General features: G+C 40.2%; 1 protein-coding gene across 4 annotated transcripts in view; it reads right to left on the reverse strand.

Annotated features, from left to right (window-relative positions):
- NALCN (sodium leak channel, non-selective) overlaps positions 1-27,429 on the reverse strand; it is a gene marked incomplete at its 3' end in the record, with an annotated part of 232,286 nt that overhangs the window by 59,789 nt on the left and 145,068 nt on the right. For all 4 annotated transcript variants that reach the window (XM_084234488.1, XM_084234487.1, XM_084234486.1 and 1 more), the window contains 2 exons: positions 9,328-9,464; positions 7,826-7,967 (listed from right to left, as the gene is read on the reverse strand). In XM_084234488.1, the coding sequence (XP_084090614.1) occupies positions 7,826-7,967; positions 9,328-9,464 (279 nt within the window). The remainder of the gene's footprint in view (positions 1-7,825; positions 7,968-9,327; positions 9,465-27,429) is intronic.

Here is a 27,429-nt window from a genome sequence, read left to right on the forward strand (position 1 = left end):
ATTAGACTATCTCATAATGACCCACTAGATTTACTTCCTATTTCATAGAGTCGTCTCATGCACAATCACTATTCTAACACAATACAATCAAGAAATATTTAAAAGGTTCTAGATACTTTCTTCCTCCCCTATTCTCTCACTTCTAGACTTTACTATCCTCATACTCACAAAGCAAGTAGTAATTACATGCTATACTCTTTATTTAATCCTCCTGTAGTTGTAATTCTACACACAATTACATCTTGAGAATTTACCACCACTTCAATGTCAATATTATAGAGTAACTTTTGGAACTTATTTTGATTGTTTATACATATAAGATGATCTTACCCCAAATTCTAATACAAAATCTAAACTGACCATTTTTTTTCTGTTCTAGATATGTATAATTGATTTGAGAAGAACAGCCTGGAAGCATGAAAAGAGCTTGATGAACTTTCTAACTCACGACAGTTACTAGGATGTCAGTATCTATTCTGTGCCTTTACTGATTCCCTAAAATCAGGGTTCATCACACATTTCAATTAGCCAGGATAATAACTCCACTTCTTCAATCCCCTGGGAGTAACCACATCCCTCCCAGGGAAAGTCAGTGTCTCTGGGGTGCTGTGCTTGCATCTAAAGACCCATAGTTTCACTCTGTTAACTCCCTTCAAAGTGAAGTCACTCATATTTATCTAAGAAAAATCCTCATGGGCCTCTCCGATGGCGCAGCGGTTGAGTGCTGGGCTGTGAAGCTGCCCGCAGCCTCGGCAGCGCGGGTTCGATCCCGGGCCGCCGGGGAGGGTCCTACATGGTGCACAGACCTCTCCTGCAGCGCCTGCTGCTGCCCTCAGCAGTGTATTTCGGTCCATGTGCCTGTTCTGCTGCCCGCTCTGGCTCTGGTGAATTCTCTCACCCTCCCGCGCTTCTAACTGTACCCAGTGCTTGTATAAATAAATAAATCTTAAAAAACAAATCCCCACAGATATATGTATTGTACCGACTTTCATGACGTGGAATTGTTAATGATATTATTCTATTTCTAAATGGGAAGAAAGATGGAGTCCTTATTTTTCTTTTCTCACTTTGAAAATATTAAGATTAATAATAAACGGGAAAATGTTTATCAAAACATGAAATGTAAAAACATGAGGTTTTCCCGCTTGTTCTGAGGATCACACGTCTTCCCGCCCCCTGGACGTGAGCCCCTGGTGGGGAGAATCCCTGGAATGCCCCTCTCCCTTCTCAGAGACAGTCTGCGGTGGTACTGTGGAGGTGCTAGGCTGTCATTTTAGAGAAACCTCTCAGAAGAGCAAAAGCCCTAGAGAAGAAAACAGGCTGTTCTCTCTCCTTTTCCCTTAAAGTGAATAAACATTCATCCTGGAACTTACAGTTCAGACTGAGGAACTAGCTATGCGTGGAGTCACTGGAGAAACCATCACACACTTGCTAATCACTTAGAAAATTACGAATGCTGCGCCCATCCACAAGGCTTTTGGAAGAGTAAATCCTTCTGGAACAATTTAATTTACTTCCTCAGCGTCGAAGACAGTAGGTTGTAACGGAAATAGCATTAAAAAATCAGACCGAAAAAAAAAAAATCAGACTCTTGGACAAAAAGGAAACAAAATCAGTAGTTAACAATTGTGCTCCATTAGACGGTTCCATCTGAGGGTTAATTTAAGTAAAAGTCACCTGTCCCGATGGATGAACAGCAGTCTATTTGCTGGGTCTGACTTGGTGGTTTGGTTTCATGTCAGCTCCTCTCCTACCTGGCATATGGATACATGGCACGTGCTGTGCCAGGTGCCATGCCAGGTATTTAACGTATAGTGTTTAATTCTCATTACAACCTTGAGAGTAAGAATTATCTCTCTTATAGTGAGCCTCTGTCTCACTGTTGGAGCCTCTGTCACTTAGTCGCTATTTCGGCGCTTAACCGCTGCCTCATCTGCTTCTCACAAATAGTGATCCCAAGCGTGTTGTGCTCCGTGCCTCTCTACGTGCTCCTCCCTCTGCTGCTGCACATTCTCCGACACCCCTGAACTTTCCTTCTCCCGTGAGCAGGACTGAGGCTCGTTGCTCCTGTTCCCATAATGCTTTTCATATTCAACCATGCACACGTGCCTTCCCCTCTGCACTCAGAGCATCTAAGGGCACAGCCATGCTTGCTCACTGAGCCACCCTAGCCTGGGGGTGCGCCAGGTGCAGCGAGCAGGTGTCCACAGGTGTCTGTGTGCGGCCGAGTGAAGGCTGAAGGTGCAGGAAAGGAACACAGTGCACACACATAGTAATCGTGTTGGCCATTTCCTTCCTCACTCTGTCCAAGCATTAGCTGCTCACTGTGAAGCCTTGTTATGGAGCTTGCTACAGCCTGAGCAGGGAAGCAGGTGACAGCGAGCAGATATGGCCTTATTGTTGGGAAAATAACCTGCTGTTCTTTGTCACATGGCTCTGATGGCTCTGATACTCTGCTTAGCTTGCAGCACTGAGCGGGGTGTGGGGTGCCCTCACACCCCACATGGTCTTGGGTTGACAAGACCATGAAGTTCACTCATGTTTCTGGGATGGTCAAAGTTTCTGACTCCAGGAATGGCTCCCCAGTCGGGATACGGGGGAGGGGACCAGGAAAGTCACCGAAGGCGCAGAGCCCCCAGACCTAATGAAGGTGGAGACCTCGACTTTGATGAAAAGGTTCACTTTTGAGGACCAGGTGGGCTGCTTTGATCACTAGTTTTGTGGGAAGCGACATTAATATTTCAGTTTATTAACAAATATTCTACTTAAGAGCTAAGGTTTGATTTCAATAACATGGAGAAGAAAATGAGTAAAAAAATCATCATCCGATGTCCTTCTGCTTAGAAACTAGAAAAACTCATTCTAAGATGTGCAAATTTACGCTTGGATTGAAACAGAGTTTAGATGATTAAATTGCTTTCAGACCCTACAGCACAAAAGAAAAAGAAATTATCTCACTTTCTCTTTGAAGTTTGTATTCACAGATGCAATGTACTCGTCTAGTCTGAGCAAGTAGCAGCAACTATCTTGAGCTGAGCTTCATGGCTGGCCAGGGCCAGGGATGCCAGCACAGATGGGGGAGCTACCAGAGGCCAGGGCTGGAGACTAAACCTCCAGTTATCTGAAGGGAAGCCTCCTCGTACTTCATGTGCGAGCTGCCCTGACATTAGTCAAAGGACTTCAGCCAAGACCATATTTCTTTGCCCTAAACTTTCCAGTCAACAAAATCCAACTCCTTTGTTCTCAACCCAGGTACATATATATATATATATATATATATATATAAATATAAAAAATATATATTTATACACATATGTGTGTATGTATGATGCATCCATGCAAACATGTGTGTATGTATGTATGAACTCGTTTCTTTTCTTTTTTTTAAAAGAAATTTTATTTTTTTTTAAGATTTATTTATTTTTGCATACAAGAGCTGGGCTACTAGGCCAGAAGTGCCGGGGGGTGAGAGGATCCACCAAAGACAGAGTGGGGAGCAGAACAGCCAGATTTACTGAAACACACTGCTGAGGGGAGCAGCGGGGGAGACAGGAGAGGTCTGCTGCACCATGTGGGTCAGCTCCCTGGCTGGGATTCAAACTCGTGCTGCAGTAGCTGCGGATATTTTCACAGTGCTGCGACATAACCCCTTGTGCCACCAGGGAGGCCCTTCATTCCCTTTCCTAACAGGGGAGGCAGAGTTGAGCCTATCTCCCATCTCCTTGCAAAGAAGCTTTTTTTTTTTTCCTCAAAACCCTGATGCAATAATAATTTGTTCTATGCACATTGGGTAGTGAGTGAACCCATTTCTTGGTGACAGAATCAGAAAGAAAAGGAACCTCCCTAGCACCCACAGGTATGAGACCCTGCTAGGCCAGTCATGCCCCCCAAGGATGAGGAGGGGAGACAGCTTCCTTTTTCCTGTAGGATCTGGAAACCACAAAACTGTTTCAAGATTTCACTTTTTTTTTTGTTTGCTGGCTGTTTACAGGGAGGACAGGTATTATAAACTTACAGGAGAAGGTAATCAAACGGGGCTATTTTTAAAAACATGGTCTCTGCAAAGTGAGGTTGCCATGGGAATTACTTACGGTTGTTCAAAGCCAGGGTAATTATGGGGAGAAAATCTTGCCTAACATTTGTGCTTTTGTGTTTCCTGCATCACTTAATCAAAAACATCCCCCCTTTTGTTGTCAGATTTTTGTTTTTTCCCCTTCACTTGTGATCTTTGGTTCCTGGGGACTCTGTTTTCCTTGGCAAGAGAAAAGTGATACTCTCTAATGTAGAAAGAGCCAGAAGTGTCTCCTGACAGGTAATCATTAAGGGAAAAGTTGTATTTTATCATTCCTTTGTTCATGTTAAGAGAATCACTGATAAGACAGAGTCTCATTTTCTTTTAATTTTTTTTTTTTTAATGCTCCTTGGAGGAAAAACAACCTCGGTGTGTATGGAACAGTGATGGAAGAGCTTTTTCACATAGAGAGAAGGCCCTTGCTGTTCACTTGACACTGACTGGCATTTCCAAAGGCAAGTAGGACCGTAAAGTCAATTTTCAAGAGCGCCCTGAACAATACTTTATCAAAGGAGCTAAAAATGGTATGGTCTCTGTTCAGGATATCTGTTGTTTGCTTGAGTGTTTTTGTTTATAAGTGTCTCCAGGATTTCTTAATAAAAATGAAAGAGACTTGCCATATTTAAATTACATATGTGTTTCCCTTATGTCTTCATCGCTGAAATTAACCTAAGTGGGAATTTCTGTTTTGGTTTTCCCCGATTCAACATCTACAGCAATGACAAATCTTAAGTATTGATGAAAAAGCCCAGAAATGATGGGACTTGAAAGTCGAAACAGATTGTGAGGGAGAAAGTGAAGTCGACTTTTCTGGCAACTTAAACAAGTCAAGGTTTTAAGAATGGGTGAGAACAGGGTTAAGTCTTGTTGCTGCCATGAGCAGGAAGAAAATAGGCTCTTTATCTATATCTCATTTTGTGCATGGCAGCAGCTACCTATATAATGGAGGCTGCAAGGGGATAAATTCTAGTCTCACTGTATTTATCCTAGACTGGGCCAATAAGGCTTACATGGGATGAAGGGCATTAACCTTCATGCATAATTTTTCTTGTACAAGATCTTGTACTGTGCGTTTGAACCAAGTGACCTGCCAGGCTGGGGACACTCTGTGCTTTTCAAAATATTCTAGACTCTTTTAGATACTGAGTGACTTGGATACAACCAAGTCACTGTATTTTAGGAGCTTATGAGGTAGGTACACATATAAGGTTATAGAATAAAACTGTAATTGTCATCTCACTTTTGGTAGGTAAAAACACTTGTTAAACAACTAAATGAAAAGAAGTCACTAAAATAAAAGGGCATTAAAGAAATCAAGAATGGCATTTGAAGTTCATTGCTCTAATGCGACAAAAAAAAAGGAACTGGGGGGCCTCCCCGGTGGCGCAGCGGTTGAGCGCTGGGTTGCAAAGCTGCTGGCGACCTCTGCGGCGCCGGTTCGATCCCCGGCTGCTCCCCGGCCACCGGAGGAGGGTCCCACATGGCGCGCAGACCTCTCCTGCCGCCCGCTGCTCCCCTCAGCAGTGTACTTTGGTCCTTCTGCCTGCTCTGCTCCCCGCTCTGGCTCTGGTGAATTCTCTCACCCTCCCGCACTTCTGACTGTACCCAGTGCATGTATAAACAAAACGAACGAACAAACAAACAAATAAATAAATAAATAAAACATGCCTCTATTAAAAAAAAATAATAATAATAAAAAAGTTTAAAAAAAAAAAGGAACTGGGGAGGGAGGGGGTTGTGCACCAGTTTCTCCCTAGATTCTCCTGCCTCTGCCCTGCTATGAAACTTTTAACCTTTTTCCCTCAGCAATTACAATATATTCTGTTCAGGAAGTGTGAGAAAAGTCCTATTTCCTTTCAGATAGAAAATAAGATTTCATTGACTAATTCCAATTTTGCATTTCCAGTGGGCTATCATTACTAGTGATTTATCTACCTGTAAAATGAAGGTCAAGTTTACAAGGTCAGGAGGGGAAGGCAGAGAGCAAAGAAGGCAGAGAACCCAGTAGCTGGTGGTGGGGGACTATGGTGCTTGGTGTGGTGCGGTAACAGACATCTGAAGAGGTGTGAACCTGCATTTCTGAACCACATACATTGTTGTAAACCAATGTTACCTCAATAAAAAATAGGTAAAGAAATAAACTTTAAAAAAGCTTGTGGTGAATTCATCACTTTTTGGCACTTGTCCTGAAATTGGGTTAGGGCTTTGAAGGTCAAGTAAAACAAGACTTTCAAAGTACAGACAAGAAATAGATGCCAATCCTAAGACTAAAGGAGGAGAAAAAGGAAAGAGATGGAAAACTATAAACAATAAATGAAAACATCTATCTGAAAACTGACAAATACCTAGTCTGACAAATACTCATCTGCAAACTGAAAAGGCTCCCTATTGTGGGCAGTGCTGCTGATAAAATACACACAGTCTACATAGGCAAAGTTTCTAAACATTAAGTACATGGGGAAAGTCTTAAAAGTTTCCCCACAGAAACCAGAAAACCAACCAGCCAACTAAGCATCAAAGGAAAACCTAATTACATTCAAATGAAAAAGAAAAAACTCTGACAGGGCATCAGACTTGTCATCTGCAATCTTGGGATCTAGAAGATAGAGGAAGAACATCTGTAGTTGACTGAAGGGAAGTAAATAAGTGAAAAAATCCTTCAACAAGAAGAGACATACTGCAAAAGAAATCATTATCATCATTACCACTATCACCACCACCATCATCATCACCACCACCATCATCATCACCATCCACATCATCATCATCATCACCACCAACATCACAATCACCACCATCACCGTCCACATCATTATCACCACCATCACCATCATCATCGTCATCATCATGGTCATTGTCAAGAACAAAATCTCTAAACTGCAGCAGGGATCAAAGAGTTGTAAGAGCAATAAAGGGGAGACATGAGTTTCATTCAGGGAGGGCGTGGGAAAAAGAAGGAGCAGAGAACTGCCAAGATACTCCGGAAGTCTAATCCTTGTGGGATGGGGATAGAAACAGAAGAAAGTAAGACTCTTGGAGGATGAAGGAGGGCTTGGTATTTCAGTTTCACATGCTAATAGAGAAAGGTGTTTGATGATGAGCAACAGAAGAGAGTGACAACACTGAAGGGATTAAAAACTAGACTAGGACTTTCAAAGAGTAATATTTGCACATGCATTTGGATTTTTTGGCAAACTCTAATCTTTAATCTCTTTTACAAATTCTTTTATTGATCTTTCATTTTCTGTGTATGCTGAGAAAAAGAAATTCCTTCCCTAGTTACTTTTCAAATGATACAGAAACAGGCAAATCAGAACATGAATAAGACAATGTAGAGATAATTTTTGTCACCTAGTCAGCACGCAACAAGTGGTAGCTACTTTGACCCATTTTAGAGAATCTCACTCTGCTTATTCTCCCTGGCATGACAACTGGATATAAGCAGGGTCACTTGCAGAAGGGGACACACAGGTGACCAGACCAGGGCTGGACCTCAGAGATCAGAGCTGTCCCTCCCCCTAGAGAAGGTGCAGCTGGGGGAGGGCTTCGAGGGGACTTCATCCTGACTCATGTTTAAATCCATAAACCCACATATGTTAGGTTTAAGGAGTTCGTCTGCAGGGACAATTATTTTCTTCATTGTTCTCCCGAGATGTTAGTTTTCAGGACCCCCCAACCTCACCCTCATGGTTATGTGGTTCTTTTCTCTAACCTACACGCTTAAGAAAAATGTGGTTGAGAGGTGACTCTTACTTTTTGGTCAATGTATTTGTTGTCCTCAACAGCAGATCTCTTGGGGTGATCGCAGGATGAGGAAGAGGCCGAGGGAAGGCTTCGTAAGAGGCAGCAGGTGTCCTGTTGCTGGCGATCGATGAACTGTTTCATGAAGCTTTCCCTTTGCAAATGAAGCACACGAGTCAGGTGCTTTCAGTGAGCTGGGGCAAGCCATGGTGGCCTCTCGAAATGAGGAGTTCATCCGAGTTAAGACAAAGAGGTGTCAATGTTCATGGAGCACAAGACATGCCCACCAAGGATGACACTAGATTTATTTTTTAACTGTGTTATTATTGGTGTGTATAAGAACTAGTTACTAAAATAAATTTTGAGAAAGCTTCCCGAGTTCTCAGCCATTCCTGATCAGCACAAGTAATGTCCCTGAAATAACTTTTAAGCAATACTATCCAGTAATTGACAGTATTTTAAAAAATTCTGTAGTAGCAATAAGATCCTTTCTTCCCCACTAATGAATTAGCTCATCTCTCTGAACTTCAGTTTGTCCTGAGAATCTTTGGGAAATCTTGTTACATTTTGAGACTCAAAATAACTCCATGAAACTTACCTCATCATATCGTCAAAGCAAGGTGAGAATCAAATTGCATCTTTTCAAATAAGTACTAGTCTTGAATTTATGGCTAATTCACGGCTCTCTTATACTTCCTATTTTCTGTTTTAAAATTAGCTTTGTAAATTAAGAAAGGAAAATATATTTCCATTTGAATTTGAAAATGATGACACCACATCCCATCTCATACAGTCACAACCTCCTATAAAAATGTTTTTCAAACTAGGTAAGTGAAAAATGTCACATTCCATGTTATTCTGGCTTGATTTGTAGATTTTCAGCTATAATTGGAAGCATTTGGTTTGTGAAAAATAAGTGATTTTAGGCATCTTCTATGCAATTGCCTAACTGGAGGACAGAGTGTGGGAAATCAAATCGGTACAAATGGGGAACACCATAGCACTACTTTTAAAAGAGGGAAGACACATTATGTTGAAAGCAGACATGGTATTATAAACAATAGCAGCTAGAGTAATACAGAAACTGGCCGGTGAAAGTTTCTCATTTTCCTGAAAATAAAAAGGGCCCCCAAGGCAGGTTTACCCTAACATGGCTGACATCTACCTGCCACCTGGGACCCGAACACCTTCCCCATTACCTGGAAAGTCAAAACCCTGAGGGGCATTGCAGGGAGGCACAGTGGGGAGCAGCCTTCTTTCTTTGGCTGGTGTATAACCTCAGTTAAAAAATAATTAGTAATTTGTCCAAAAAAATAAAGGTTCTGTTCTGAATATGTTACTTAAAGGGTCCCTGGTTTATTAAAGCAGAGGTAGAAAGATAAGAAAATCCAGGTAATTTAAAAACAGAAGAAAAGCCCCAGACCCACATGAGTGTGAAAGAAAGGCTGCATCAGATTTGAGATGAAACTTTTACAACATATTTGAGACAAAGAATTAAAGAAATACTTTGGTACCTGATTTTAGGGACTGTAAAATCGGAAGGAAGCTTTGAGATTTTCACCATTTGTGGTCTGTTTGGAAATTTTTCAAAGATTCGAAGGCGCAAAGGGAGCTTTTCTTTGGTGTCTGCATTGGCTTCACTTTGTTTTAACTGCAGAAAAAAGAACAGAATAAAAGGGGAAACTATACTACTGTCACAGGAATTTTTGAATTCAAGAAGCAAGTGTTGTTGCCTGAAGAGCCAGTAGATGGCAGCAAAACCCCGCCAGGTGCGGGCTGTCACCTGCCATACTTGTGTGCCCAAACTAAGAGCAAGAGGAAAACAAACACAAACAAAAAAATAACCCAGAAAAAAGAAAAAAAAAAAAAAAAACTAGAAGAAAAATACACGTTGTCTATCCCCAAATATAAGACGCCTTGTGAACCATGCATTGCTTCTTAGTGTTAACTCATTTATTGTCAATAATATATTTAAACAATAAAATTTGTTTCACCAATATAGACGCACTCTGATTAGAAAGAAAAAGGATAAAAAAAATAAGTGAAAATCCCAAGTGGTAATATTTGATAATAAGAACAATGTCAATGTCAAGAAAATTGGTCCTTTATTCTAGCCGATTAAAAAGAAAATCTCAAAATGGAAACAGTACTTTTGATATAGAGAGCAAGAGCTTCCTCGTTAGTTGTAAAGATGCTTGGGAGTTATTAAATTACATGCTTCAAATATCTTTGCAATACATGACAGTCAATTTTTATCTATCTATGTATCTACCTCCCTACTTACCAACCAATCATCGTTCCTATTTCCCTAAGATTATCTATGTCCACAAATTAGGCTTCAGGGAGGCAGAAGCTTCACATCACAAACTGGAGCCAGTTCTGAGCTAAGGAGACACCGCAAGCCTCGATAAGGCAGAATTCTGGCCTGAAAAAGAGGCAGTGGCTTTTACACTACCTGACACGCTGTCTCTCCCTCCCATGTGGACTTCCCTCCAGAACCTTCCTCCCTCCTCCTGACATGCCCCTTCTCAGACCTGTCCACATAAGCTCTCCAGGGCCATGGGTCTCCTGCCCTGAATCTCAAACTAATCTTGGACCAAGGACTCTCTTCAGAGAGTACATTTAACTCAGGCTGCCTTTCCAGTGGGCTTAGGGAAGCATGTTTCAAGTGCCATCAGCTTCTTTTTTACTTTAATATAATCTGTTTAATATAAACATGGGAAGCTTTTATAACAGGAAGAGACACGACCATTTCCTCCTACCTACCCCAGGCCAATCAAACTGGCTGGAGAGAACATCATCCGGATTTCAGTACTCAACATGGGTCAGATGTCCCACAGATCAAGAGGTCCTGGAGTCAGGTTCAGGAAAACCCCCTCTTTTCTCATTCTGCTACAGAAGTTGTTCTCATGATTTGTGAGCACTTTGCCTCAGCCAGTCACACGTGTTTCATTTTGTGGGTGGCATCTGGCTTTCTGTCTGAGGTACAGCCTCACTGCAGGAAGGGCACCCTTGTTCATTGCCTTGCTCCTTCCCTCAGCGTGACAACGGGCACAGCTAGTTCTCAGAGCTCGATGGAGGCAAATGTGAAGAATGAGTTTACAAAGGCACAAAACCAAAATAGCGAGCACCCCCACAAGGTCCAGGCGATTAGAAGGACGACTCTGTCTGTAGACAGAGTGATTGCTGAGGAAAACACTGGCTTTCCAAGAGCTTACTGACACAATTAATATACAAAATTCATCAGTGATAAGTTGAGTATACAGAAAAAGAAATATCCATTAAGAGGGTCAGTTAGACCAGAGAGAGAAGGAATTATCTAAGGCCAAAGACAGACAGATAAAAGAAAAGAAGTGTAATAAGGCTGCCGACTCACTTATATATACATATGGTCGCTTAATTTTTTTCAAACAAAATATTTAAACCTTTTTTGGCTACAATTCAATGACTTTTAGTTTATTTGTAGTTTTACAACTATTTTCCCCCCACCACCTTCCCTTAAATCTCCTTGTTCTTTCCTTGCACCCCCCTCAACCTCAGAGCCCTCAGGATGTTTATTGATTCCACTGGTTTTGAAAGTGTTCTATAATTATCAAGTTGCCTGCTATGTGATTGTCCAGAATTTGTTTTCATCATTCTGACTGACTTGGCTATAAGTAATTCTCCCAAAAATTCCCTCCATTTTGTTGAAAATGGCAGCATTCCATCCTTTCTCATGGCTGTATACTAGTCCATGATGTATGGATATACCACATCTTCTTGATCCAATCATGCATCAATGTACATGTAGGCTGTTTCCATGTCTTTGGTATTGTAACTATGCTGCCATGAACACTGCTGATGTGGACACTTAAAATCAAACCCAAATTAAGTTCTGGGGATATAAAAATACACAAGACACAACCTTTGACTTCGCATTTTAACTGAATAGGTAGTCAGGGAAATATAATGACAGTAAAATAAAACAACTACTCAAGCTGAGGTGAAACAAAGTTCTGGGAGTTCAAGGTGGCCAACAAAAAGAGAAAGAAGTATAAAAGGAGGGTGCTTTTGTTTCCAGAAACTTTTTTGGGCAGCAGAATGGCTACATGTGATTCCGTTAGGCAACCCTGGAACTTCTAGGCTTACTGGGTATAGTGTGTATATTTTATGAGAACTAAATGTTTTCAAATAGACACAAAAAGGCAAACAGTATATTAACCAAGACATGTCATCAAAATAAAAGCACGGATATTTTCCTAAAATCCTCTCTCTGCCTATTCTTTCTATCCCCAGCAGAGCTTCCCTCCTTAGAGATATCACCTGGGCTCCTGGGCTCCTTCTACATCATCCTACCTGTTCTCTACCTACAATCTTAGTAATCTCACCTTCTGATGTAAAACCCTTCAAGGGAGTTCCATTGTTCCTAATACCAAACTGTCCACCGTTAGGTGACTGGACCTCTCCTGACCTGTCTAGCCTTGTCCCGCCATGTGCCCAAACCTTGTTCCAGTCACATCTTCTTTCCACAAGTGCCCAGAACCTCTGTCTCAGACCCTTTGCATGTGCTGGTCCCTCTGTTGGAAACTCCTTTCTTATACTTCATTAACTTCTAATTGGTCCTCTAATTTCAATTCCACGAGCAATTCCTCACAGAGCTTTCTCTCACTAATGAGATCTTCTGCTTATAGGGGCATAGCATATCTCAGGTTGAATGACACACAATTACTGTTTGTGCAGGTCAAAACAGAAAAAAAAAAAAAAGGGAAAATTTCTCCTGGTTCAATCTAATACATAGTGCATGAGTTTCCCAAGACTAACAAATGGCTACAAAACGGGCAGCTTGAACGGCAGAAATCTATCTTCTTGGTGCTAAGGAGGCTGGAAGGGGTCCAGCAGGACCACGTTCTCCCTGAAAACACCAGGAAAGGATCCTTTCCGGAAACTCCTCCTCAGGGCTCCATGTTTGCAGCCACTAGGATGTGTCTGCCTCTCTGTATCAGAATCTTCCTCTCCTTTCTTTTACAAAGATGCCAATCACTGAAGTTAGGGCCTACACTAAACCTTTATGATGTTAACAAGTCACACGCACAAAATCCAATTTCCAAATAAGGTCTCATTCTGCGCTTCTGAGTGGCTATCCAGAGGGGGCGGAGACTTATCGAATCCAGTACACAGAGCATCATATTTTTTTATTCATTAGCCAACTTTAATAATTTTCAGTGATCAATCTTGTCTCATTTATGTCCCTACCCATCTTTTCTGTTTTCCATATTAGTATTTTTTAATTTGCATTTCATTTATTTATATATATATATTTACATCATTTTTCATTATTTTCTTTACAATGTTTGCTTTCTTTTCTCAGGTGTAGGCCCCACATTGAGCTAACATCTGTTTAATTATTTGTGTTTGAGCGGTATCCGATCGCCCCCTTCAGGTTCTGTTACTGCAACACATTCACCACCGATGCCCGATGCTGCTCCCCCCACAACCCCCCATAGCCCTTTGTGAGCCTTCCACACTCTGTTCTGGCCTCTTCAACTCTCCACCCCGCTCGGTTCATCACGGTTCTATAGACAACTTTGTAGGGTCTGAGACTAGCTTGACTTTATCTGACCCTTTTTTTGGTATCTCCATAGTCCAAAAGCAACATATAAAATCATTTCAAATCATGATTTGTGGCCATTGAACGAGTCTCTTTCCTGTGACTATAAAGTCTAAGGTAGGGATCACTTTTCTCTTTTCTTGCTAAGCAATAAAAATAATTATACTAATTAGATGGTAGAACTAAACTCTCTAGTAGATAATTGGGGAAGTAAAAGATTTTAGGTATATACTCCAGGGTGGAGAGGCAACATAAAATACCTACTTGATGACTGACTATATTTGTTGGGTTGATGACAGAATCCCTAGATTCACAGGACACTCTAAATTTAGATTCTTGTGACATTTAACCTGAACTCATGTCTGCCACTGGTGAATGTTTAGAATAAGTTGACACATAAAATTTTGTAAAGGAGAAAATGGCAATATATTTGATCAACTATCCTAGAATACAATTTGTAACATTTGTAAGTTACGAGTGTTAAAAAAGAATCACCTTGCCTATATGTTTTTAAAATATAACTCATCTCATTTTATTTTTTCTCTTGGAGTTATTTATACTCCCCACAGTGTTTAAGCTCCTCTGCAACAAGATCCCATTTTCAATTTACTCTTACAGTGCCTTTTAGCAGTGGAAATACAAAAACTGTGAATTAATGAATTAGAATCCAGCCTGACTCAGTCATTTGACCGTAAAACTACAAACCAGCAAATAAGAAGCTCTTTTGAGGGGAGTCAGGGGTAGCTCAGGACCCTGCAAATGCTTTCCTGGAAGAGCAGGCATCATCGCCTGTGCCAGTTAAAACAGGGTTGGTGAGTGACTGCTTAAAAGGCACTGTGTTCTGATCTCACTGCTGGGGCTCTAGATGAAATCTTCCAGAATCAGGAAGGAGCATCTTCCAACAGCAGTTGCCAAGTACCCTTTGTTGCTCACAGTTTAGCAGCATCACCTAAGATGACTATCCGCCCAGGCCTCTTTCTGGCTGCTCCCTACCAGAAATGTCTACAAGCATGTGCCACAGCAACCCTCATGCTAGCCCATAGCAGTCAAGTGCCAGCTCTTTAAATGCTCATCAACAGTTGAATGGAAAAGGTAAAAGATGGTCTATTTGAGTGTTTGAATGTGAGTAAATCTCACAAAATAATGCTAACAGAATGAAGCCAGACAATGCAAAGGAGTACTACTGAATGATGCCATTTTGAAAAGTAAAGAGATTCCATTTATATAAAGTTAAGAAAAACAGGCAATACTAATGATGCTGCTTAGTCTGAGACTGCTATAGGGGTGACTTCGTGGCTGGGAGGGTCTGTGCAGAGGGGATCCTGAGGGACGTTCTATACATCTTCATTTGGGAGCTGGGTATGTTCCTTTCATAAATATTCTGTGACATCCTTTTTATTATACAATAGTTTGGCAAAAAGTGTTAAAGAAGAGCAGATGATACAGTTGAGCAAAATCATTTAATCCTTACTTCATTGCTATTAATCACCATAACTTGGACTATTTCTCCTTCTCCCACCCATGATTTTTATCTTGATCAGGATACAAAAAGAAGAGAGGAAAGAACAAGAAGGACATGGAGTGTGTATGTGTGTGTGTGTGTGTGTGTGTGTGTGTGTAGGGCTGGGAGGGGGAAGGAGGTTGAGGTCACCAGGGTAAAGAAAAGTTTTGCTGGTACTCTGCAGCCGCACTTAAGTTTCTTTAATATGTGATAACGTAGCCTTCTTTCTTTTATCCAAATTATTTTCCCAACTTACATTTAAGCATGGACTTTCCAAAATTAAATGGTCTTTGATGCAAGCGAGTGAGCAACATGGGTTCTATTGGGGATTCTGGATAATAATTGAAAGCTGCTATACTACACCACAAAAAGCAGGCCCTGTAGCTTAAGAGTAATTGTGAGTGTCTATTTTGACCAAATGATTTCCAAGAGCGTGATTCTTGAGTGGAAGGAACACAACGCAGAGAACCTCAGGGGTTTGTTCTTTAGATGGAAACCCTAATTTAAAGAATAGTACAAAGGAGGGGTCTTTAATGGCCCCACCTGTGCCTGAAGTCTGGTCGCAACAGATAGATCAGATGATAGCTTTGTAACAAACTCATATGGTTAAAAACGTTTTGCAAAAAAGAAATTAGAATCAAAGAAAAAATACAAACTTTCCTTGAGCTTCAAAAAACATAAATCATCTAGACTCACTGCTATTGTGTGGCCCGGCATCTGTCTTGCTGAGATATCATTACACATTGGGCGGCTGAAAGCCTTTTGCTTTCCTTGTGCTTCTCAAGAGAGTTGGATGTAATTGCTCTGCATGACACATCCCCTGTTCTGCCTCATCGCTTAAATCTTCCCTATCTCAGCCTGTGCTTTCTTCTGTTAAAATATTCAAACATTATTCAGTTTCAGCTCCTTTCTGAAGGCTGCAACAAATAACAGAATTGAAGGATTACATTAAATAAAATTTTTGGTAATTTTGGGGATGATTTTCTAGAAGAAAACAATTTAAAAAGCATTCTGACTTGGACAAGATTCTCATTTTAAATTCTAGTCCATGCTAGTTGGAAAAACGGGCATAGATCTGTGGGTTAATGTAACTGAAGAGTATTTTTTTGACGTTTCAGTGTATGAAAAATGACCACATTATGTTCAACCTGGAAACAGGAGCTCCTCATTGTTGCTGAGGTAATTAAGGCTGAGTTCTCTTTATTTCTTTGCCCGATGGCTTCTCTGTTTTTTATGGATGTACACGTGACATCGCAATTCAGAACTGAGATTCTTGCTAGAGCATCAACTATTATTTTTCACACAAGTTTCTCTTGCTATTTTGCATCTGTGATTTTACAACTCGAATTTCAAGGCTTCTCGGTTAAAACAGATGGGCTATCTGAAGAAATGATGAAGCATGTTGGCTTTTATTAATTTCCCTGTGTTACTATAAAACCTGGAGATACAGAGATAAAGAACACCCTCAGCAGCCTGTTGAATCCCTTAAAGACTTTCTTTTAGGGGAGGACTCTCCTTTTCTGCCCTGGGCCAAGGTCCAGCAGCTACAAATGACATATCAGCCAGCAAACTGTATGCTTTTAAAATGTTTCGTTTAAAAAGTGGTAAATCTGGGCCTCCCTGGTGGCGCAAGGGGTGAAGCACTGTACTGTGAAGCAATCCACAGCCTTTGCAGCACAAGTTCAATCCCCAGTTAGCCAGGGAGCAACCCACATGGTGCAGCAGACCCCTCCTATCTCGCCCACTGCTCCCTTCAGCAGTGTACTTCAGTCAGTCTGCCTGTTTTGTTCCCTGCTCTGTCTCTGGTGAGTCCTCTCACCCCCCGCATCTGTGGCCTGTACCCCAGCTCTTGTATGCATAAATAAAAAATCTTAAAAGAAAGTGGTAAAGTGGCTAATTTTTCCCTTTCTTTAAAAATTATTAAATCCAGGAATTCCAAGGTCAAATTTTACTGATGTAAACTGAAGGGCTCAATTCCAGGTTTGCATATGGACTATAAGAGCTACACTTTTATAGGACAGCTGGCACCCCAAAATGGTCAAAGTGATTTCACAATGTCAGTTGATTAATGACATGCGGTGCTTCCTTTTCTACAACTCCCAGCAGCGCTTCAGCCTCACGAACTCAGCCCTTCTTCCAGCAGGACCCTGAGATAACTGGGGAGGAAAGAGATGTGACCTTGGAGGAGCTGGTGTGTTAGGGTGTTAAGTGGCTGTTCTGTGCTCCCCATTTGGGGAGGCAGCAGAGCACTTAGGAAGAGCTGATACATCTATGACACCCCTGAGAGGTGCAAGAAATGTTACCTTTCATGTTCCTGTTAACAACACCGAGCCTAAGATCTTCCAGACTTTAAATGTCCTTCTGAAGGTTACTTTGAATGCCAACGTAAATGCCACTTGCAACAAGGTAGGGATTAGCAGAAAATGAGAATAAGTTTGAAAGGGGGAAAAAACTATTCAAAAACTGGAATGCCAGATTTTGTTCAATGGATAAGCTTCCCTTCTATTACTGTCACTTAACATCCGATTAATGGAACTAATGATTTCCTAGACCTAGGCATGGAGGCATGTGCTTCGAGCGTTGCTCCTTCTAGGTGTCCACATCTCTATTCTACAGTCTGTTTCCCTGGTGTTGCCCCGCTGAGACACAGTTGTTTCCACGAGGGAATTTCCCGAGTTGTAGAAACATATTCATTATGATAAAAAAATGCATTTTTTTGGCTCCACTTCAGATGAAATTATATACTAGAGTTTCCTGTAAACCTGATGTTTGGCTTTTGTTAGGAGATGCATATTCAGTAGGTAATAGGAAAAAAGCCCATACCATTGGGAATTCAGAAAATATATCTACAGCGCACTCACATAATTGTCCTCTCTGTTTTGATTTAGAAAAGAGAGAAGACAACAGAGTCAAAGTAGAAACAGTAAAAAAAAAAGAAGATGTGGGTCTACATTTTTGCTCAATTTTATGATTCCTTTACCACTTTGGATTTCAGTGTTCTCAAATGAAAAAATGAGAATTTTCATTCTTTTCTATAAATGCCAGATCCACAAGTGAGATAGCATATTGCCTGTAATTTGAATTACTCAGGGGAAAGCTGCTATAAAACCAAAGCTCTCCCTGGGCACAGTGCTGCTAGCCCTGCATAAAGATGGTCTCATCTCAGTGAGTGGGGTAGAGGGTGTGGGAGCAGGGCTGCCCACCCCTCTCTGCTGAGCATGAGGCCATCTCCACTTTTCCCTCCTTCTCCATTCTCTTACACCTCTCCTGGGTTGATTGAGGGATTTTCTAATGACTCTTGACTCAACAAATGAAGACAGAGCAAACATTTCTCTTGGCCTATGTCCTCTCCTATTCTCCTGCCCTTCTCAGTCTTGCTTTGTGGAAGAGCTGCCAATGCTCACTATCTCTGCTGCTTGTCTACACCAACTTCCAGCTTACCCGCCAGTGTCTCAGATCTTAGATCTCTCCCCCCACACTCAGGGGGTCACCTACGTCCTCCATGTTGCTCCTCCAATGGGCGGCTGGTCATCCAGGTTTAACACTGCTGCTCCTTAAGCCCTTCAACTGGGGTCCATTAAATCCATCTTTCAGAACATACTAAAAAGAAAATCAGCATGTTCCTCTGGTACTGAGTAATCCAAGGGTGGTCTGTTCTAAAATCTTTTCGGCATCCACTGATGCCTGGTCCCCTCTACTCTAGTCGTATTGGGTGGCGTAGTCCTCCCGTACAGTCTTCTACACGTTTGTGCCTTTGCTGAGGTTGTTCCCCTGCCTGCCATGCACTTGCCTTCTGCACTTGGTTACCACTTAGACACCCTTCAAAAGGCATCTCTGGGAAGATTTCTCAGAAGAACAAACATCTGTAGCTGAAGTCGTAAATGTGTGCGCTCTACTATGCTGAACACTTTGCATTGCTAATAATATTTAATCTTCCAAACAGCCTCCCAAATTAGGACTGTAATTAGCGCTGTATTCAGGCATGATATATATTGATGAGGAAACTGGTCCAAGGAATTTGAATCGGCACCAGGTCATGTGATTTATGTCCTGCAAGGGCTAGAACTGAGATGTGACCACAACCTTCCGGATTCCAGAGCTTGAGTGTTTAAAAACTTTTATACTGTCTCCTCAAAACATCTTCAAGCAATCAATGCATTTCTGCTTCTGCCACTTGATACCTACTTATTTTATATGGGACATTTTGATCCCACTTTCCCACTAAAATTCCATTTATCATTTTTAGACACACCTTCTGGACCTGCCTCCAAGCCCAGTTAAGCAAATCCTCTGTGCTCCTTGCATTTTCTCCAACCAGGACTTGGCACTAAAACCTAATTATGTGTCTTTCCTTTGCTAAGATGTCACTTTTTTAATGGCAGCAGGATTCTCTGCAGCTGATGACCTCACACCATACGTTTATAAACATGACAATGATAACACAATGGTGATAAGATGAAGAAGAAAGGCAACACCAATGCCATCCCACAAACAGCCTACAATGGCCCATCTGTGCTACTTCTCATCACTGTTATTCTTGTCTTAGGTTCCTTACAATGTGGAATCAACCATACTAAACAGGACAAACAATTCTTCCAATGTTACATGAGTTGTGACACTGATAAGTCACATCATTTTCATGTAAAAAATATAATATAATTTAAAAAATAGCCCATCCTGCCCAATTTGCTTCCCATTTGGCTTTGCTGTGTGTGTGTGTGTGTGTTTTAAATAATGAATTAAAATCTTCTCTTTGCAGCATAACACAAAGAGAACATAAACTCAAAATATTAATCCTTCTTACCAGCAATAATTTGATACTGTATATAATACATAGTTATATGTAATAACAAAAGAATGGCTGAGAAAGAAGAATAAAAACGTTTATAAATCCTAAAAAATAAGTCATACAGCATACATGTGGTACATGCTTCAGAGATAGATGCATCTTTGAATCAGGCAACACAGCCGCCATTTTGTAGGTTTATATGTTGCATAGTTAGAATTGACCATAGAAAATCCCCATCTTACTTTAAAAACCACTGTATTTAAAAAAATTAAATTTACCTATAATTGCAAAGATAGGACAAAGAGTTTCTGTAAAGCTCTGGAGAGCTTTTTCATGTCATTTTTTATTCAATCATACAAACACACAATTTGTTTCAATTTTGGGTTTCAATACTAATATTACTAATTTTGTTGCACAAATTGTTCATTTTGGCCACTGGGGGCTCTCCCAGCTGGCTCTCTATTCTTTCAGTATGCCTGATAAAATTCTACTTTCTGGTTCCACTAAATACTTAAGTTTCATTTGAGTTTTCCCTGACTCAGTGCTAGAATCAACCATTTCTCCAAAGAGCCATGATTTGTTTCGTTGGAGAAAACTACTTAGATGTTAAAATCTTAGCACTGGTTTTGTTTATCACTGCTAGGAAGTCACACTTTCTGGATGCATAAAGAGAAAAGAGCTAGGAAATACATGCATGTATACCTCCCTATGTATACACACCTATAGTACATGAGTGTGTCTTATGTAAGCAAAGAACCATCGAGGTGTATCCACCTGCATATCATGTATGTATCTATAGCTATCTGCATATCTATGTAGTTGCCTATATGTTGGATCTGTGGCTGTCTGCTGTTTAGACTATATCTATCATTTATCTTTCTGCTTGTATAGACATATCTATGTACTTACTTATTTATCCATCCATTCATCCATCATCTATCCATCTACCTATGTAGCTACCTATTATATACGTCCGTATGTATCTATTTATCTATTTTTATATCTTAACATAAACTCAGTTCATACTGATACCCCTGTTCCAACCTATCACCATAAGTTTCATTCTGGCACCTCCTCTTTGCTCTCTTGTAACTTTTTTCTGACAGTGGCTGTCATTATGTACAGTCAATGTGCTCATTTATTCCACCTGAGTATACATGTACCTAGTATCAGGGATGACATTTACCATAAGAGACATGTCACACTTTATGTCAGAGGTACAGGAGACATGTATTTGGTACTGGAGTCACCACATTGGGAATCTTGAACCCTGGACTCTGATCTCTTCCCTTAAATAATTCTTTTTCAGGACACAATATGCATTTTCCAAGTATCATCCCTGAGTATGCTTCTGGTAGACTGTAGACTTGTTAGATTTTGCAGACTTTGATAAAAAGACTTATTAGATGCACTATGAAAATTCACACCAATCAACATATTTTATGCAAAACAACATGAAAATAGGGATTCTGTCAAACAAACATGCATATACGTTTCTCATTTCCCAAAAATAATTTAAGTTATTCTTTTGTTCCTATTTAATAGTCATATCACTGTGAGTGACAATGTCAGAGACGCCCATTTTCCAGAGGGATTCCACTGCCCAAGGACGATGTAGGGAAGGTCGACAATGAAGCCATTAACCCTCAGTCTCAGGGAGGCAGAATTACAAATACAGAAAAAAAAAAAAAAAACCAGACAGTTCACTGTTCTTAGATAAATTCCATAACTTGCTAGCCAGTTTTGGTTATAAAAACCATCCCGGTGCAGTCCAGGCTCAAAGCTTATTCAAAGCTCCCCTGATACTTCACTCCACTGAACCACTGGGGCTCAAAAGGAATCAAGGCCATGGCAACCCTGCCAATGCGTTCACATGTCATATTTAGTTGCACAAAGGGTAAAATGCACTAAAGTGCCTTCCCTCCCCTACCCATGTCTTTTCTCCTCTTTGTATGAGGACCCCAGTCCTACTGAATTACTTTTCACCCTATTGACCACATCTCAACTTGATTTCATCTGCAAATACCTCATAATATCTCATTTCTAAATAAGGTCAAGTTCATAGGTCCTGGGGATTAGGGTTCTATATACCTGCTCAAGGGGCACACAGCTCAATCCAGAACAGAAATACATCAGTTATAACAAGTAACTCCTCTGTTTTGATTTGACTTCCTGAACTATTACTTATTCAATTCTGAATTCAAGTGGTTTGTTTCCCCTTTTTGCATTGATGTCCAAATTTCTAGGTTGTGTCTTATGTTGATAATTGATATCCCCAAATTCTCAGCCTCCATTATGGCCTATTGTCTTGAACCCTGACCTGAAATGTTCTCAGTCTTACCCACTACATCTCCTTAAACTGATTGTATTGCTGTTCATGTCTTAATGGAACATATGAATTTATTACCTAAAAAATTTAATAACGAAGCTATTTTAGAAATAGAGATCAAAAGAATGTCAGATGATCTTTTGATATTTTAATTATGGAAAATTATGCCTAATAATATGAGTTGATAACAAAAGTGTCATCTTTGACCAAAAGATTAGAGTGGTTTCAAGTGGTCTTGGGTAACATCAAAGGGTTTGAGTAAAATGCAGAGTTTCTAAACTCTCAGTCACTAATGATTTGTAGCTTCTTGAGGGAATTGATCCTCTAGCCCCTGGGCTGCTGAGTGTTTCTGGAAGCAGCAGGGATCCAGCTGTCTGATGCCTCCAGCTGCAGCTGTTGACCTGAGTGTGTTGTGCAAATATCCTTCTCTATGTATACACAATGGGGAAAAAAAGGTTGGATAGCACTGCAGTAAATGGTGTTAACATGGCTATAAAAATTTAAAATCAGAAACTAAGTGGTCTGTCGGGAAGCTACAGTATGAGGAATGAGGGTTAGCAATCTTCTCTACTTTCTTGTTCATTTATTCCTCATCTTCGGTAACCTGACTTCTGCCATCTGGAAGCCTCAGCCTGTTTCCATCACCTACCTTCTTATTGCCTACCTTCTTATTGTTAATATGATGTCCTTTATATTTTTGAAATATGGTGGTCAAAAACACATAGAACTTGTCACCTTAATCATTTTTAAAGAGTCAGTAGTGCTACCATTGCAATCATATTACTTTCTGTTTCTATCAATTTGTCTACTATAGATATTTCAACAAAAGGGATCATACAGTATTTGTTTTTTTTGTGATTGGCTTATTTCATCTAACATAATGTTCATCCGTGTTATAGCATGTCAGAATCTTCTTTTTTAAGGCTGAATATTATTCCACTGTTTGGATATGCCACTTTTTTTAAATTCATTTCTCAGTGGATGGATGGGTTATTTTGATCTCTTAAATATCATGAATCATGCTGCAATGAACATGAGTTTGCAAATATATCTTCTGGATCTTCCTGTCAATTCTTTTGGATGTATATGCCCTAGAAGGAGTATGACTAGATCATGTTTACTTTTAACTTTTTAAGAGACCTCATAGTGTTTTCCATAACCGCTGAACCATTTTATATTCTCATCAACAGTGCTCAAGCACTCCAATTTTTTTTGCATCTTCTCCAACACTTTTTATTTTTCTTTCTATTTATTTTTTTGGATAACAGTTATCCAAATGTGTATGAGGTGGCATCTCCTTGTGATTTTGATTTACATGTCTCAAAATGATTTGTGATGTTAACCATCTTTACATATACTTATTGGCCATTCTTATATCTTCTTTACATAAATATCTGTTCAAGTCCTTTGACATTTTAAAAATCAGGTTATCTTTTTTTTTTTTTTGTAAATCAGGGTGTTTTTGTTGTTGTTGAGTTGTAGGAATTCTTTGTGTATTCTAGATATTAGTTACTTATCATAAACCAATTTGGAAATATTTTCTATCATTCCACAGGCTGCCATTTCATTCTGTTGATCTTTTCCATTGATGCACTGAAATTTTTAAATTTATGGTAGAACCATTTGTTTATTTTTACTTTTGTTGCCTGTGTTTTTTGGTGTAGTATCCTAGAAAATAATCCTAATTAAAGGTCATGTTCAACTGGTTTCAATATAACTTCTCTGTGTTTCCTCGCTCTTCTGTTCCCTCATCTCATTCTCTTCAGTTGAGGTTCCATCACCATTTGCTTCAGGAACCAGTCCTTGATCTTGACAATTTTTCCTTTCAGTTTACTCTCTACACTAGAATGCAGAGGAAGCTAGAAGGTAGGGGAAATTGTGACACAGGCTATTTGATCATCATTATGCTCCTGGCCATCAACCCCAATATCTAAAGCATAGAACATTAGTACCCAGACCCCAGGATCAAGGAAATGGTACATCTAGTCTCTGGGTAGTGATATCCTAATTATAAAATAGATACCTTGGTGATGTTAGCTTGATGCTATTAGGCATTTGAATCATAAAACTCTCCAACCCTTCACATTGGTTCCTGTCTCACTAAGTAATATTCTGATTATAGTTGAGCCTCTAGTCTACACATCCACAGGGAGAGAATGTGCTGACTCACCAATGGAGCATCACATTTAGCGCAATTTCTAGACATGCATCATCTAAGGAATGAATGAGAAACTGGTTTTCTGAGCAGGGAGTGTCATATCTGTTGCTGAGGACACTAATTTACAGTCAGAGTGCTTGTGTTAGTTTCAACTTAGGAATTTACAAAGTATGTGAACTTGAGCAAGACATTAATTATCATGCCTTTAACTTTCAGGATGAAATTTGATAACTTAATATAAGGTGATCTGCACTTTAGTAGTTTTAGTAGGCAACAGTTATTAGTACAGCAGTTATGTCCTCTCTTTTACATTGCATTTAGTTTAAGTTTACTCATGAGAGATGGATGAAATACTGAGAAGACTGAAGGCTCAATCAGGAGGGGCCACCAGCCTTCAGCAGAAAGGTACACTCTAGAACACCCTGTCTCCCTGCTACTATCTTAACTCTGGAATGTTAAGAATATAGTAGGTAGATAAGACTACTTAAATCTGGAATGGTCACAATATAAGAGATAAGACAGAGCTGAAAATGGAGGCTCCCAGTTAAAACTAAAGAGAAACATGAACCCGGAGCTCAATTTCAATAAAGATCATGAAATTTTGTTATTTGGTTAAAAAATATCACAGTCCATAAGACAGAGAAGCTTCTTTACATATCCATTCTCCACTATGCTGTGGATACCATCAAAGGCTAAACGTGATCCAGTTTGGGCCAGGATTCAATTGAGACCTGAGGCAGAGCTGATGAAATCATTTTCATTTCAGAGCTTGGAATTTAATCTTAACAGACTATCTATATTTCCCTTTTCAATGATTATTCCCCCAAGGCTTCTGTTTTTCTTTTTTTCATAGTTTAATGAATTTTATGCTGCTTAAAAGAAAACCCTTTATGAAGATCTTGCACTGAATTTGCAAAAATTATTAGAGCTGCAAGAATTTTCTTTTTCAAAGTTTGCAAAACTCCACCTACAAGCCCTAGTATTATTGCTACAGCACAAAGTATCAAGGTCATTCCATCCTTCTACAGTTCAGAGGATGGTATTTGGTCAAGGGGTGTTTTAGTTTCTATAGTAACTGAGTAGGCTTCTCAGCAGCCAGATTACACAATCACCAACAATTTCATTTTCAATTTTCTGATGCTTTGTAGAAAAACATATCTATCTATCTATCTATCTATCTATCTATCTATCTATCTATCTATCTATCTATCTATCTACCTACCTACCTACCGACCTATCCATCCATCCATCCATCCATCCATCCATCCATCCATCCATCATTCATCATCTGGCCACCTACCCATCTATCTCCAGATCCTGTACTAGGTTTTTTAAGCTTATTTTTATCTGAAACTTAGTTTGATTTCTCTAATATCCATATATTAGTGACACCTTCTGGTATTTACTTTCTACTTCTGACTTACTTCACTTAGCATTACCCCTTCCAGCTCCATCCATGTTGCTGAAAATGGCATGAAATTATTGGGTTTTGAAGATGCTGGAAAGAGAAACATGGTGGGTATTTAATGAAATATGGGGTCATGTAAATGATGACACCTAGAATTGATTGCTGCTGTTATACTGCTGCTAGGAATTGATTGCATTTCACAAGCAACAGGGAGAGCAATAGATGAATTTCATATGGATGTATAATTGGCATAGTTTTGCAGAACCTCATTTATTTTGAAGAGTGACAATGGAAATACAGCATCCGTGGCTAGAATGTACCATGCCGGTGAGACCATGGAGAGGTCGTGCTGTGGGAATGGGTGGGAAATTCATCCCCAAAGACGCCTTTTACTTTCCCTCTGAATCCTATCTCTTAAAATAATTTTTTCTTCCAAATGTCTTTATTAAGTAATAAATAATTCAATGTCACTTTTTTTTTTTTTTTTTAAGAAAGAGAAGAGACTTCCAAGTCCAGCTTTAGGAAGACAGTGCTGCCCCGAGGATTTCCAGATTGCCAGCTACGAGCCGAGTGTTGGCATTTTGGTGAGCACAGCTGGTCTTACACTGGTGAACACACAATTCCCTGTGGGCTTCCTGAAGCATTAAAAAGACCGGCTGCCCCTTTGTTTCTCTTGCAGTGTCAGAGAGCAGCAGTTGCTGGTGGAGGTCACGTCTCGCAGGGCAAGGAGGTAAGACAGGGAAATAATGGGGGAGAGGCGGCCACAGCTTCCACTAAAGAAAACCTGATTCCACCAACAACAGATCACACAGACCTTGGGGAATATCTCCCCGAGGCCATTGCCACGTGGCATTTATCTCTTTCCAAATTCTGGATTCGCTAAAACATTCCTACCGCTTTATCACTAGGTCACATTCATGATCAAATGCTTCCCCCTTAATGTCATATCATGTCTTCACATCTTTCTTCTCTTCCATTCTAAAGTTTTCACTCTGTCTGTTAGTTGTCTGCTGTGATCTCCTGGTTTGTCTTCCTCCAGGGTTCTAATGCCCCCCAAATGTGAGAACTGGCTTTCTAACAGCTGTTTCAGGTTTCTTATTTAGCTTTTCCTTTTTAGAGGTAACTCACACTGGTTTCTATTACGAGCCCTGAAAAATGTCTATGGATCAATATTTGTACTTTAACACAGTTGTTTTATGTCAGTCATAATGAATCACATTAAACGTCCCCAGAGGCCTCGCTAAAATGTCAACACGCCACGAGCATATTAAGTCTGTGTCCCAGGAGGGCCTTTGCTCCCAGCAAGGCCCTGAGCCGAGCTGGGGCAGTGTCTGTGCCTTGCAGCATGAATGCGAGCATCTCTGCTCTTACCTTCTGCAAAGCCCCAACTCCAATGACCCTGAATGGATCACCTGATTTTTGCAGGGAAAAATTTTAAAGATTGTTTCCAAGATGGTATATTGCTCCATTTCTCAGAAAACTGTCCCTTACATCAATAGCATTGAGAACAGAATGATGTCATTTATCAACAGCAACATCATTATAAAGGGATAATTAGCAGCCCTATGAGTGAGCCTCCATGATGATATGACTGTGTTTGGCATTTAGATGACTTGAGCTTGCTTCAATTTACCAGGGTTCAAATCCTGACTCTACCATTTCTGAGCTGTTTGACCTCAAGCGAATTATATAACCTCTCTATGCCTTAGTTTCCCTATCTCTAAGATGGGCATATTAATATTACCTGCACCAGGTAGTTATTGTGAAAATCAAATAAAATATAAGGATCTGGCACTGGGTAGAGCTCAACAAATGCTGCTATAAGATAAAAAAGGCTGGCAGAT

Source organism: Talpa europaea (assembly GCF_964194135.1).
Source record: "Talpa europaea genome assembly, chromosome: 6".
Lineage (NCBI taxonomy): Eukaryota > Metazoa > Chordata > Mammalia > Eulipotyphla > Talpidae > Talpa > Talpa europaea.